General features: G+C 51.4%; 1 protein-coding gene across 1 annotated transcript in view; it reads right to left on the bottom strand.

The window, feature by feature from the left end:
- Positions 1 to 4,293: 4,293 nt before the first annotated feature.
- The window catches only part of COG2 (component of oligomeric golgi complex 2), a 34,505-nt gene continuing 24,156 nt past the window's right edge, over positions 4,294 to 14,642 (bottom strand). Inside the window, exons 11-18 of the mRNA XM_090263171.1 lie at positions 14,333 to 14,394; positions 12,956 to 13,107; positions 11,116 to 11,313; positions 10,192 to 10,264; positions 9,759 to 9,901; positions 8,121 to 8,260; positions 6,463 to 6,646; positions 4,294 to 4,973 (exon numbers count right to left, since the gene is read on the bottom strand). Coding sequence (XP_090119297.1) covers positions 4,872 to 4,973; positions 6,463 to 6,646; positions 8,121 to 8,260; positions 9,759 to 9,901; positions 10,192 to 10,264; positions 11,116 to 11,313; positions 12,956 to 13,107; positions 14,333 to 14,394 — 1,054 coding nt within the window. The 3' untranslated portion in view covers positions 4,294 to 4,871. The remainder of the gene's footprint in view (positions 4,974 to 6,462; positions 6,647 to 8,120; positions 8,261 to 9,758; positions 9,902 to 10,191; positions 10,265 to 11,115; positions 11,314 to 12,955; positions 13,108 to 14,332; positions 14,395 to 14,642) is intronic.

Genomic DNA, 14,642 nt, shown 5'->3' with positions numbered 1-14,642 from the left:
CGGGGTAGACACCCGGCAAGCCCACGCTCCTCGCTGATGGCCGAGGATGCTGCCAAGGGACAGAAAGCGCTTCCTTTCTCCCTTCTGTAAACACTGAATCACTCAGCGGGCGCGTGATACGGAGGCTACCTGTGAGCCACGGCACACGTGACGGCAGGGACAGGGCCTGGGAAGCACTGGGGTGGGCGTGGGGATGGCCGGTTTCAGAGCTGACCAAGTGCTCTCTGCTCTGCTCCAACGGTGCCTGCCCTGTGCCCAGGCCTCGCCCGCCCTCCTGCTGGGTAGGCACACTCCAGGGCATCGAGGTCAACCAGAGCGTGAGGACAGGTGGCAGGTTGGCTCCCAGGAGTGACCCATAGGACCACAGGACTGCAACGACATCCTCCAAATCTCAGCTGTGCCCTCCCATGCCCAAGCACCCCTCTCGGCCGCAGCGTACCTCCACGGCTACGGCGTCCGGGGGGGACAGCTGGTCCTTCCCACCATTGTGTGACCTGGTCTGCGTGCCAGGCATCTGGGGGCAGCGTGGCGGGTGCTCAGGGGCAGGTTCTAGAGGTGGATGGACTGGCAGGAAGCCCAGCTCTGACACCTGTCGCTGTGTGACCTGGAGCAAGTTACTTCACCTCTCCGCCTTGTCCCCTTATTTATAAAATGGGAAGCGCTTGAAGGAATGAATAGTAACCACCATATGGTCCTCAGTCCCTAATAGGGTCATGACCTCTCCCCCTTCTAAAAGTCCTGTTCCAAAAGGTACAGAAGGAACAGAGCTGTTTACCTGGGGGCCATGGTAGAGGCTGAGTAAGGCCCCACAGATACCCAGGCCCTAGTCCCCAGAGCCTGTGACTGTGACCTTGTAGGGCACAGGGGGCTTTGCAGAGGGGATTCAATGAGAGCCCTGAGGTGAGGACAGGGCGCTGGGTTTTCTGGGTACAATCACGTGTCCCTTTAAGACGGAGGAGAGGGACAAGGGGAGACCGAGAGGAACAGGGGATGTGATGCAGGACCCAGAGAGAAGAGGTCGGGGGCAATTGGAACTAGTTTCTTTTGTCATTCCTACAGCAACTGCAAAGGAGAAAAGGTCCAAATATGTGTGACTATCAGAGTGAGAGCTGCTCTTCCCACCCTCCCTCCCCTCCCCCTGCACTGCCCAGCAAATATACTCCATTCAGCAAACATTCGGGTGCCGGGTGATGAGGACGTGCTGGTGTAGGTCCATCTGTTGTGACAAATGTCCTGCTATGGTGATGGGGAGACTGACATGTTGTCATCACCCAGGGTCCATCCTTTACCCCGCGGTTCACTCTTGATGCTGCTGGCTTCGTGCTGGGTGTGGGGACACAGCTGGGAGCCCGAGTCCCCACCTATGACGTCATCCTGTGGTCACCCACAGTGCAGTCACCATGCAGTTAGACAGAGGGGAGGGAAGGACAAAGAGAAGGAGAGAGACATCCATTGGTTGCCTCTCGCACGCCCCTAACTGGGGACCTGGCCCGCAACCCAGGCCTGTTCCCCTGACGGGGACCGAATGCTGACGCTCAGCCCTGAGCCACACCAGCCAGGGCAGAACAGGGTGTTTTTAACTAACAGGTCTCTCTGCTTGGCAGGCCGCTTGGGTTTCGGCTGTTGCTAGGAGTGAAAGGTGGCCAACTGACCACTTGTCTCCGCTCCCGAGCTCCGCTACAACTACGAATTGGGTCAGGACATCACAGAGACATAAAATACCAACATTTTGCAGGTTATGTAACACAAGAGTATTAATTCTAGGGGTTTGTTTTCCTTAAACATTTCTTCATTGAGCTCGAAGTCTTCCTGGGTTGCAAAGTGTGTATCCAATAATGAGGCAATTAATTATTCAGCAACTACAAACACCTCCAGGCCGAGATCCTGGGCACCAGACCAGGAGCCAAGGTGGCCAGGGGCGGCTCCCCACGCCCCACCAAGGAAGGGCATCAGATCCACATCCTTTCCTGAGTTTAAAAACCAAAACATTTTCTTTTTGTTTCTTGTTTGGCAGCGAAACGCAACCTGAACACATGTGAGGCTATTTAGAACCTTCGCATCACGTATAGAAGTTCATAGTGGGAATTTGGGCACCAAGTTGTGCACGTTTGGTTACACATGCTGTTCCAGAGACCCGGGATGTCACAGGCTACGCAGGACAGGAACCACGTGACCTGAGGTCTGAAATGGCACAGGCGCACCCCACTTCATTCCCTAGCACCTGACCCCCAGCACCAGCAGACACCGGCACACCAACTCGGGCGCTTGTGACCGTTTTGATTCTGTATGTTATTAAGTTTTTAAACGTTAGTTTTACATAAACAAGTATTATTTCATCTTTAATCACTCGATTGCACAGCTAAGTAATTACACACATTAACTTGAGGAGGAGTTCCGAGGAAGCCAGGGAGAAGTGTTCTGGCAGTTTGCTTCTTAAGCCTAAAAAGAGATATTGTGGCACTAAGGACGTCATTGTTGTCAAACGAGCTGGAAACCGCAGTGTTACAGGATCAAGGCTGAGCCTGGGGCGTGATGGGTGTCAAAGAAATCGACAACCTGGGCCTTGACCTGCGTGGCTCAGTTATCTGGGCATCATCCTGCAAAGTGCAAGGTGGCCGGTTGAGTCCCAGTCAGGGGACATACCTGGGTTCCGGATTTGGTCCCTGGATGGGACCCGTACGAGGCAACCAATGGATATTTCTCTCCCTTTCTTTCTCCCCCCTTCCCCTCTAAGAATAAATAATACCTTAAAAACAAAAATCAAGAGCCTGGGTCCCGATCCCCGGTCATCAGCTCCTCTGCTCCAATGCTATCTGGGAAGGAGTTACCTCCTGGTGAGGAGATTGGGCTCTAGAGTGATTGTCTGGGTTTAAATGCCACTTATTAGTCATCTCACCCCCTAAATCTGTTTCCTCAGCCAAAAATGGGAATAATAGTGGAGTGGGAGAGGGCTAATAAATTATACCGCCCGCCTCTGTGTTTGGCACGAAGGAGAAAGGTAGAGCAGTCGGCAAGGCGGGGCGATGCTGAGCCCTTCGCTGACAGGCAGGGCTGTAGGACCAGACCTGCCACGTGACCACGGAGGCAGCTCTGTCCTCGGTCGGCCGGTGAGGCGGGGACTGTGCTCCCCAGACTCTCTCCCGGGCGTGTTTGAGGTTCCTGTCTGTGGGATTTGGAAGGTGGAGCGGCATGACATGCTCACACTGGGCAGGTGGGTTCAGGTCACAGGTCACGCTGGGCTACAGGTCACCTGTTGGCATGGGGCAGGAGGCCCCTGCTGGACCTCTTCCTTTAGCTTCCTCTAGTCCTGGGCCAGGTGTGTGCACAGCTTCAGGAAAGGCACGGCTTCTGCAGGTCACCCATCACTGAACTTGGGACACCTGGAGGCAGCGAGACACCTGCTGCCTCCGGCTTTGCGTCCGCCTTCCCTTCTGACGGCCCTCTGCCGCAGTGAGAGAAGCAGGAGTTGTGCACAGGTCAGTGAGCCAGGTCAAACCCTCGTGTCAAACCCTTCCTGCCCTGGCACTCATCACTCACGTGGGTCTGTTCCTCTGACCAAATTCCCAACACTGAGTGCAAGGTCAGACACTCACCTGCCCAGGGGCAGGGCCTGGCCCCCTGCTAAGACCAAAGCACGCGCTGTCCACAGAGAGGGAAAGGCCGTCACCCAGACAGAGCGGGAGCTGCCTCCAGCTGTGCGAGTGGCGAGGCCGTGGGGGTCCTGGTGCCCACCCCGCTCTTCTGGGGTTTCCCTGGGGCTTGTCTTTCAGGCCCTGTCCTTCCTCTGGCTCGTCCTCATCACTGTGCTGAAATGAAGTCATTCCTTCGAACTCCCAGATCTGCTTATTTCCCCGTCACTTACTCCTTTGTCTTCCTATGACTAACCTTTGAACAGAGAGGAGGCTGGGATGCAAAGAAATGCGAAGCTAGAGGAACACGCGCGCCTGCTTTCCTGTCTGCTTATGCGGAAAGGGCAGGTGCCACCGCTAAGCACAAGCGCACAGGTGTGCATAAGGGTGCAGGTGAGCAAATCAACCATGCGCTCTGTACACCTCCCCCACACCCAGGATGAGCCTGTCAGGACGAATGGCGGCTGTGGGCTTCCTCAGGCAGGTGCGTTTGTCACCCTTCCATGGATGAACACGCACACATCTGAAGGGACCCTCTGTGGCGGGCAGGACCCTCCCAGGAGGTGCAAGAGTGAGGCAGAGGCCCAGATGGAAACAAGTCCCCACAGGGCCCGAGCGAGGAGCTGCAGCCTGTGCTGAGTTCACAAGGAAAAGGTACGCACTCTCTCGGCAGACACTTTTATTTAGAAAATAAATCCTCCTGGCTGGTTCCAGCTCTCAACAGAGGCTGGGCAAAGAGGACGACCAGAGCACGGTCCTTAAATTCCTGGTGGGATGGTGGGGACCAGCACCTTCTAGCCTCTTCCAGGGAGCCACCAATGCGCAGCCTCAATGGGGCGCTGCCTCCGCGCGGTCCCTCCACGGCAGTCAGTGGCCTCCAGCTTCAGGGCCAGCGAGAACACTTTCTATACGTGTGCATATATATTCGCTTTAATCATATTTTAGAAATCAGCTCTTCCTCACTAAGATTTACAATAAAAATAAAATCATTTGCTCTGTAAACTATAGTAGAAAGTTTCAAATGTCTTAAAAACTATCTTCCATACAACGGAAAAAGGCTTTTTTGTTCTTTTTGGGTGAGAGAAGACCCAAATGTGCCGGGCGAGTGGTCCCGGCGTGTCGCTGCAGACCCGGTGGGAACACTCCGCTCCGGAGGCTCGGGGGCTGGAGCGAGAACAGAGCGACTTTCTTCTGCCAGGCGCCTGGCCCAGCTGTCCTCTCCCCGCGGCTCCCCCGAGATGCCTACGGCTGCTCTGCTGTTGCCTGGTCCTTGGCGGCAGCGACAAGCTCTGCGAGCGCCGGGAAGCTTTTTATGTCCTTTGTCTGCAGGCCCATCCTTTGGATCTGCAAAGGCGTGAGAACGGATTACGTTACTGTGGCTTAACCTGACTGTGAAAACAAGACCGAGATAAAAGATAAAATATTCACCCCCAGCCTCTACTAGATAAAACAAAAAAGGGAGTTCCTTAAAGGATGGCAGAATATTTTTTCCCTTTAGAGCAAAGGATTTAGTTATTAGGAAACTTTGCTTTTTGGGGTCAAACCCTTGGCATTTTAAGCAGCCAGTGTGTTTCACTGACCTTGGTCCATCAAATCAGAATCTAACAGGGTAAGGGCCTCTTTTGTGTGCTGGCAAAGAAAATTCACACTAAAAGCAAAGATAAAGTGAACTATTTTTTTAAAGGGGAGAATTCTCAAAAAAAAATTGGCTGGTTTTAATTTCTTAACATGCCAACAGCCTTTTCTTAGAACCCGATTAACTGAGAAGACTTTGGCACGGCAACTGCTGGGAATTAGTCTGGCGACCGAGAGATGGCACATGCTGTTCCCACTTTGGGTTAACAGCAGCAGCAACGACACGCGCGCACAGCAACACCTGGAGAAGTCTGTACCACGTATTTAGGACTTGTCGGTGTTGCGGGCTGTTCTGGGGGCTGGGATGAGGGCTGCCCTCCCACTCGCCCCCGTCTTCCCTCTGCTTTTTTGTTCCTGAGGCTTTCACAACAAACTGCCTTGCTTATAAGAAGACTGAGTTTCTCTTATGAAGTAAAGAAACATGGCAATGGGCTTTTGCCAGGCATCTCTCTAAATTCGCCCCAAAGCAGCAGAATTTAGATTTTCGAAATGACCCTGATGTGTAGAAGGTTCTCATGCTCCTGCTTCATTTCTTTAGCACAGAGGGATCCTTGAGGCTCCCCCATGAGGACCATTCTTCACACAGAAAACCTGCACAGCATACAAAGCCACTTTCTGAACACGTGAAAGTTCTACGATCCTCAGGGAAGTCACCTCTGCCTCAGAAGGAAAGGCCCTGCAGGTACTCCTAACATGCACTTGAACGTTGATCCGCGCGCTATGACTGAAATCTGCGCTTTACAGAGACCCTACCAAGAAGCTGTGCTCAGCTGCTTCCTCAATGGGCTACCGCTTCTCTAGTTCTCAGCCCCACCAGCTAATACTTCAAAAGACCGTAGTGTGGCGCTGATCACGTGTCAGGCACCTCCCAGGCAGGGGACCAGGAGGACATGACCCCTGTGAGCGTCTCTCCAGTGGGCTTTGTGAACACGAGCGCTGAAGGCCAAGCAGACGTAACTGCACAGTAGGTCCAATGGATGTCAGAAAGTCGACTTCCAGTATTCTTCCCTCTCTTCTTTCTTGTAATTCCCAGGTGCGAATATTTGCATGTAAGTATTTTGGGGCCCTGACCCCTTTTTCTAGCACAGGGGACCAAGCCTCCCCGGCCCCTCAGCAGCATCCCTGGGCGCCTGTGAACCACCAGGTAGCCCTCAGAACTCAGTGTCAGTCCCTGGAATGGATGACGAGTTGTGGTTACCTGTTCCCCTAGGTACTCAACGTCCAAGGCCAGCTGCAGCCTGATTTTGCTGTCGTCACTCATGCCGCCGCCGCTGGCTGCACTGGGGGTGGCGGGGTTGGTTTTCCGGGCTTGTTTGAGCCTTTTCAGGCTCTCCTCCATCTTCTTCACAGAATGCAGGACGTCGGACACGGTTTCATAGTACCTGGGGCACATGGCACATTTACAGGTGAGACACATGTTCGCTGTACACCAAACACACTAACTGGCACTGTGGGCCAAAATAAATAAATAAAAGATTTCTAATCTAAAAATTCACTTCCAAGAAAAAATCAGCCATGGTGAATATTTATTGTTTCTTAAGACTGAAAGAAAAACAGGGCCTGACTCCCTAGCACCGCATACCTCAGAACCCAAGGAATATACATACGTGGATCTGGTTTAGTTTTAGTCCTGGACACTAAGAGAAAACCATGGGCCAAACTGTCTTTCTTATATCGGGAATGGGTATCTGTAGCTCATTCTCCAACGCAAGTAATGGGTTCATTTATAATCAATTCTAGGAACAGTCCATCTTTTAAAGAGTAAAAGCAGCTCTTTCCTTTTTTTAAAAAAGGATTTTATTTTTATTTATCTTTAGAGAGAGGGGAAGAGAGGGAGAAAGAGACAGAGAGAAACATCGATGTACAATTGATTGGTTGCCTCTCGCACGCCCCCAACTGGGGACCTGGCCTGCAACCCAGGCACGTGCCCTGACTGGGCATCCAACCAGCGACCTTTCAGTTTGCGGCTGCTGCTCAATCCACCGAGCCACAGCAGCCAGGGCAAAGCATTTCAAAATTAAATAAAACTAAATGCCTGCAAAATATTCTGAATATATTGTCCAAATTATAAATGAATTACATTTAAAAACTCTGTTTACAAGCTGATTACTAGGCATTTACAGAGAAACAATAATATAATTCATTTTGATGTTCTAAATTAACCTACAAATGCCACTTAACTCATAAGTAATTGAAATAAATAAAATACTGTGGCAAAATTAAACAAAATTCAACAATAAAACGGAATAAAAGACTCTTTGACGTAACTCCATATTGGTGTTTGGGGACAAGGAGATTGAATGAGAAATGAAGAGACATTCAACCAGGGTGATGCTGAAGATCCTGTCCTATTTTTGAGGGCTGTAGGGTTTTAGACACTGATCTTGTATCAGCTGGAATAATTTTTCTCTTCCCTGAGAACGGCGGTCTCCCCACTGGACGCCTCTGATTACGCGGCATGACCATGGCCACGGTGGACTGGCAGAGGTGAGCAGAGGAAGGGTCCTAAAGGAAAACACATGACTGGACCTCGAGAAGGATGCCTGCGTGAGAGCGTATTGATGATGTAAAGGGTAGGCGTGCCTGGGGAGGGGGGCAGGGCGTGCCTGGACCCCTGAAAGGTGCATGACCTGGGAGATGCCAGGACAGCGTGACCCCCAGCCAGGCTGGGGAGTGCGGGGAGCACAGCTCAGCTGTCCACACAGGTGGACTGAGTGCCTCCCCCGCCTTGCCCCGTGACAGAGCGATCTGATATTCTTCACACCTTATCTCCCCGCCGCCCTCTGATAATCTCGGTGACGGCCGCCTCGGGGCTTCTCTAAGGAAGTCCAGAAGAGTCTATTTTCAGTCACTTACTTATGAGTGCTCTCCGAGAGGGCGCCTTCCAACCACTGCTGCATTGTTGCACGTTTCAGCTTGTCCTTATGCCCACTCTGAAGCTGGTGAAACGGCCTCAGAGCGCTGTCCACGTAAGGGGACGCTGTCGTTGGCACCTCCTGGAGTATCGTTGGCAGAGGCGAGAGGCACAGGGAAAAAAAAGACAGGAAGTTATTCAAACCTCAAGTTCAAAATGATACTAGCGATGTCCCAGTTCTGAGACACACACAAGCGCCATCCTTTCCAGAAAGCGACGCGAGGTTGTCTACAGAAAGGCAGCTGGAGAACTGCCAGGACCCAGCTGGACTCAGGGCTGCGGCAGCCACTGCCAGCTTCGTTCCCTAGGGCGCCGTGTCCTGTCACTTCACATCCACACCTGTCACCTTGCGATCCTGTTCCATCTCGGGTCTGATTCCGTGTATCTGGATGGGGGGGCGGGGGCTGAGCTTTGAGATGTTTCTCACACGCTCCCACCGGCTGATGCTAATGCTGCTGGTCCACAGGCCACCGTTTCAGAAGCAGGATCTAGGGCGAGTAATCTGACTTCTCTAATTTTGGTTTCTTCGAGTGTCCAGAAGGACAGCAGCACCCACGCGGCAGAGGGACTAAAGAGAGTGCAGGTGTGTAGCCAGTTCCTGACTGCAGTGAAAGCTCTAAGCACACACAACAGCTGACTGAACGGAGAGGGAAGGCTGGTAGATTGCTAAAAGAAAGACGCATTTAGGCAACACAAAACCGGTCTGTCTCTTCCACTTCTAAGCGGGAGCTTCCCGTCAGACCAGAAGGAGAAAATTCGGTGACATGGCCCTCTTGCTAGAAGCAATAATTCTCCTGCCTGTTGCAGATTTAAAAGGAGAGAACAGCCCCAGATGAGGTTAATTTGGTCTCCGCTCAGCAATGGAGAGCCACTCGCGACACACAGACCCCGTGTCCGGTGGCAGAGAGGCGCTAGCATCACACAACAGGGAGGCCTGCCCACCCCAGGGGGCCCTGCAGGAAGTCCAGGGATTTTCCAAAACTGCAGAACGTCTTAGCAGATTTTCACAATTCCTGGGAGTAATGTTAGTTGTAAACTGCCTAAAACCCAACTGTACAACTGGGGGAAAAGAAAAGCAGAGGGAAAAATTAGGTGAGATCTAACAGGAATGAAGTGTCAATGCCCGAAAATGAGAGTTCAGCGGGGAAACCAAGGCCCTGGTAAAACGATGCCCCAGAGCGGCACTCTGTGAATTCAGAAACCAGGAGGGTGCCGTTGATGTTTCTGAAGGCAGCGTTCCACACCGTACCCAGGACAAGAACAGGGGGAAGCAGGTGCTTCCAATGACAGGATGAAGGGGACACGGTAAACTCTAATCTTTTAAAATACAAGACACGAAGACAAAACTACCCACAAAGATACGGGACCTAAGTGCACACACTGCCCACGTCTGATGCCCGGGCAGCTGCTGCGGGTGGGGGGGGGGGCACCTCACAAACGTGCTCTCTTTGGGTCAGAACAAGCTCGTCTCAGGCTTCCCCTGCGAGCCTGCCTCTGCCTCTTGCTCGAAGACCCCCTCTCTCCGGCATTCCTACCGGATACCCCCCACCTCGAGATTCCTGTCCACGAACAGCACTGACCTTGTTGGTTCTTCGGTAGAGCCGGGGAACCTCCAGGGCACTTTTCAGGTAACTGAAGCAGGACTCACTCAGGTCCTGCACGATCCGGGCGCCGAGGGCGGGCACGCAGGCCGACAGGCGCTGCCGGGCGTCCTCCAGGGCTGCTGCTGACACACACAGACCGGGCTCAGTCACCCTCGCCAGGCCGGGCGTGAACTTACGTTAAATGCTGTCAGAGCGTTTAGAGCGTGTACAACAATTAATCAAATCAAACGACTAGAATTAAACACAATTTCTCATTTAGGGAAGTTATAATCATAGAACAGAATATAAAAATAACTAGGGATTTACAGTTAAAGAGCATGATAGTTGAAATATATCCCACAGTCTCTAACATTTTATTTTAAATTATTTCTTATTCAAAGACTTGCTAAGTCTGAAGAATTGTTTTTACCTGAGAGAGAAGAGAAGTTCTTAAAGCCAATCATTTCCAGTTTTGGCTTGATTGTTTCCAAGAGTTCTGGAAGCTGAAACAAATATGCACTTTATACAGTCAGTTACTTTTGTAACTCAAAGGAAGAGGCAATTCTATTTGCATCTACAGTCTCTAGGACACTATCAATGAACGTGGAAACTAAACCCAGTTCTTCAAGTAACTTCATCAGAAGAAAGCAGATTCTCAAAGAAAACTTCGTGAGAAAAGCACCCAGCACGGGAACAGCAGCTTCGTGGCTGGGAACAGGCCCAGAGGATAAGCACCATTTTCTATTCTGTGCCAGAAACTGCAGAGAAAGACCATGTTCTTGCTCAAGACACACACGACTTGTTTAAGCATCACACGCGATTGAAATGTGAGGAAGGCACCGTCATGTCACAGAGCACTTAAACCCACATTTATCCCACCAAGGCCTCTTAGGGGTAAAAGCCAAAACATGGGACATACAGAGAAAACAGGAAAAAACATGTAAATAGCTCAGTACATTCAAAGTACAGCTGAAGAGTAAACGTTGCCAAGACGCATTTGGGTGCGTGAATGAGAAATAACTAAAATCCAGCCCACTAGAGAGCATGCCCGCGCCGTACGCTGAGCTACTGAGAGAGATCGTGCAGCGTGACTTGTGCGGAGCCCCACCATCGCCCCTGGGAAAGCAGCAGAGGCTACAGGTAACACGACACGGGAGTGGACTGGCTGGAGGGGGAAGAAAGCATATCTGTCAGGGCAAGTCGCGGGGACAGCTCAGGGGAGGTGAACAGGTGCATTGTGAGGAACCCGGGGCCCCGCAAGTCGAAGCCCACGGAGCGATGGTGTGAGGCCCTTGCACAGACTTTCTAAGGAAACACTGCACTGAGCGCAGGGGATTCTGGGACACGGGCTTACCTGCTCCTGCAGCCTGTCCAGGTCGGCGGCCACGTGTACAAGCTGAGTGCTGGAAATGGAAGCTACAGGCTTTGTCTCGGAGGGGCCACTCCCTTGGTCTTCACTACTTCCTTGGGTAACAGCAGGGTCTTTGCTGCCAGTTACCAACGGTTTTTTAATATCCTTGGTGCTTTCACTAGAAATGGGCCTGAGTAAAAGCTGAAAAAGGATTTCAACGATTAAATACTTTTCCACTAGCAAGATGCATGAGCATTTATAGATATGGGTCAGCAAGCTGCCATAAAACGCTAGCTGTCTAGTTTCAGGTAAGGTCAACTAGTGAAAGCGCACCACGTCGTCTCTCTCGACAGGTGTGAAGGACTCAGGGAGAAACGAGGACAAACCTCAAGCCCACGGACGTTATCCTCCCTGAACTTGTGTCTAATTTCTGGAGCTAAAGAGTTAATAGGCAAACATAAAATAATAGGTCACTAAACCAAGGGCAAATTAATTTTTGAAACATCACAGGTTTTTAAAAATGAATGAACCATATTAGGTAAATAATTTACAGCGTTTACTTAATAAATTCATCAATATTAATATTGATGAATATTCCAAACCTCATTAGGTTCCAAATAATACAAAGTGTTTTCACTATGCATCGTTGTAAGGGAAAACAGAGAGAAGTGCTGACATCAGGAAAAGAATGAAATAATGAACGTTCAAGGCAAACTCATTGACTAGAGATTTAGGAAGACTTGCTGGCCAGCAAGAAAGCACAACGTGGCGGGCCCAGGCCTGAGGAAAGAGTCGCATGAGGCTGCTGTGTCCCAGGAACCGTGCTGGGTCTTCAGAAGCAGCTGGTCTGCTGGGACCCTCCTGAGCAGAAGAAGGAAACTATCGTCGACTCAGACCCGTTAGGTGTCACACACTTCAGTCAAAGTTGTTACTCAGCAGGTATCTCTTTACCCCTCACGACAGTGGATGAAAGCAGTTTCCCTATTTTACAGGTGAAGAATCTGAGACTCTCCTAATTTTCCCCAGGCCACAAAATTGAAAGGTGGCAGAGCCACGTTTGACTTTGTCTGCCTCACAAGCCTGTGCTCGTTGCATGAAAACCCTCTGCAAGGCGACGGCTGGCCCTGCAGCTCTAGGCAGCGAGGATGGTCTCCCCTTGGACAAGTGACACCTTCTCCACGTCGTCTTTCCTTACAACACTCATCACATCACACGTCAGTGACCAGGGCACACGTCTGTCTGCCCCTCGACACTGCCCTTGGAGACAGGCCTCTCCGAGCCTGGGGGCTCGGCAATGAACGGTGTGAACGCCGCTGTGGCTGTGTGCGTAATGCCTGAGAAACCGCCATGGGCATGTGGACACTTAATACATTCAAGTACCGGCCAAGGGGAAAAGTAGCATATTTTGAAATGAATGAAAGGCTAATTAATTTTACTGTACTTTAATCGCAATGATCACATAATTTTTAAACTTCCAAATATTAACTATTAAAATACGTGTATTTTTATTTCTAACCTTTTTCATGAGAATGAGCATCTCTGCTTTAATTTGGAGGCCGCTCAGAGACCCGGCTGTGAGACAGAAAAACGGGCTCGTGGGTGCGGGCTTCCCACGACACAAAGCACTGAACATGGGATGACGGGCAGCCTCCGGGAACGCGGGGGAGGTGCCACAGGGAGCCCGAGACAGAGCAGGATGCAGACTTGAGAAACGAACCTACTGCCATCCTTCCAATGGACCTCTCGTGCTCCCGGGGCCTTTTAAGACCTTAGCGCGTTCAGCTTAACGTGTCTTTGACTCGCATCAGCCGTGAGGACGGCCGAGCCGGGGGCCGGCCCTCACCTCGTGGACGAACACGGAGAACCGCGCCAGGACCTGCAGCGTGAGCTTCCACAGGCGGTGCGCCAGCGCCGGCAGGAACAGCTGCTCCGACCAGCACCTCTGCAGGCTGCTCCACGTTCGGTGGGAAGCCAGCAGGCAGTAGGGGCTTCCGGCTGGGGAGGGAGCACACAACGCAGGGGTCACGGTCAGTGAGAGCTACACTCTGGTACACTGGGCCCTCGGCTGCGGAACTGAACTTGTTCTGGGAACTGTTCAAGAAGCGATTTGTTTGAAAACCAACTCATACAGGTGACTGCCCGTACAGGCATCAGCATGAGAGGGTTGTCGGGTTAAGAACGGAAGTTTTGTTGGACAACCACATTTTTTGAGATGGGAGACATTGAAACCTGAGGGTTGACTGTATTCCCCACGTATAATTCAAGAGCGAAGCAATGGCACCGTGAAGAACTCCGTGCGGTCAACGAAGCTCTCGGTGGAGGCCACGTGAATGCCCAGGCGGCCACAACCCGTGTTACTACAGTTCTCATTTGACAGGATTCCATCTCCCGGGTGTTTGATAAACGTTAAACACAAGCAGCATTCAGAAATATTTGCTAACATGTACTTTATAGCAAATCAACAAACATGAGTCGAAGTGGCAGCCACTCGCAAGGGTGTAAACTTCGGGTTTGAATTTGCTGTTTCGTTTGTCTACTCTTCTCTCCCCGAGTACATTACTGATGTGCAGGAAGTTAACTGCACACGAGCATTTCTGGCAAAGACAGATGCAAACTGGCTGTCAGGTGCTAAGAGTGCAGACTGACTTAGCTGCACATACTGGGGCGGGAATTCAAGTGCAGTGGCCTCAAGACCAAGGAGGCTGAGAGGGAGGCACGCACGTCGGGAAGTGCTCGCCAGCCACAGTCCCCTGGTCCCATAGGTGTCCCAAGACGGGAGCCCAGAGCTCTGGAGGCCCGAGCCCCTGCTGTGAGTCGCCTCAGGGCGGAAGGGCCGTCCTGCCCCTGGGAGGAAGGCAGCTCGGAGCCAGTTTGCTATAAAAAGGGCTGACCCCTTAAGCATACCAGGGACTATGTCCCCTTGACGTGTGATATTCAGGAACAAAAATGAGGTCTGCTTCCTGTATTCTTAAAGCATCCTCTTGTCATCTCTACAACCAAGAAACTGTATAAACCAAACAATTCGATTTCTTTTTGTCTCTTAAAAAAGAAGTTAAAGTAAGCCTTTGAGGTCTCACCCACCGTATGACAGAGAGGAAAGGGAGAAAGCACTGCGGGCATTAGTGTGCAGACAGCTTGGTGAGCTCAGTGAACTCGTTCAGTGACACCCATCATTTATCACTTTAAGGAAATTACCTGGGGAAAGAAAAAAGGAAATTACCTGGAGCGTCTTCCAGTACATCTGTAAGGGCTGCTTCTAAGGATCCCGCTATTTCTCCAAATCTGAGATAGAAACAAGAGCGCAAATTAGTGGTTTTGCTGCTGCCAGATGCCTTTCCCTATCCAGTCTCCCTTCGTCCTAAGTACCAGAAACTCCTTCCACCTGGGGCCATGGCAGAGGCTGAATAAGGTCCCACAGATACCCAGGCCCTAGTCCCAGAGCCTGTGACTGTGACCTTGTAGGGCACAGGGGACTTTGCAGAGGGGATTCAATGAGAGCCCTGAGGTGAGGACAGGGTGCTGGGCTAGCT

Source organism: Furipterus horrens, unplaced genomic scaffold (assembly GCF_987537825.1).
Source record: "Furipterus horrens unplaced genomic scaffold, mFurHor1.1.pri manual_scaffold_15, whole genome shotgun sequence".
In the NCBI taxonomy this organism is placed as follows: Eukaryota; Metazoa; Chordata; class Mammalia; order Chiroptera; family Furipteridae; genus Furipterus; species Furipterus horrens.
Note: the sequence above shows the minus strand (reverse complement) of the source record. Positions and strands in the feature narration are given on the sequence as shown.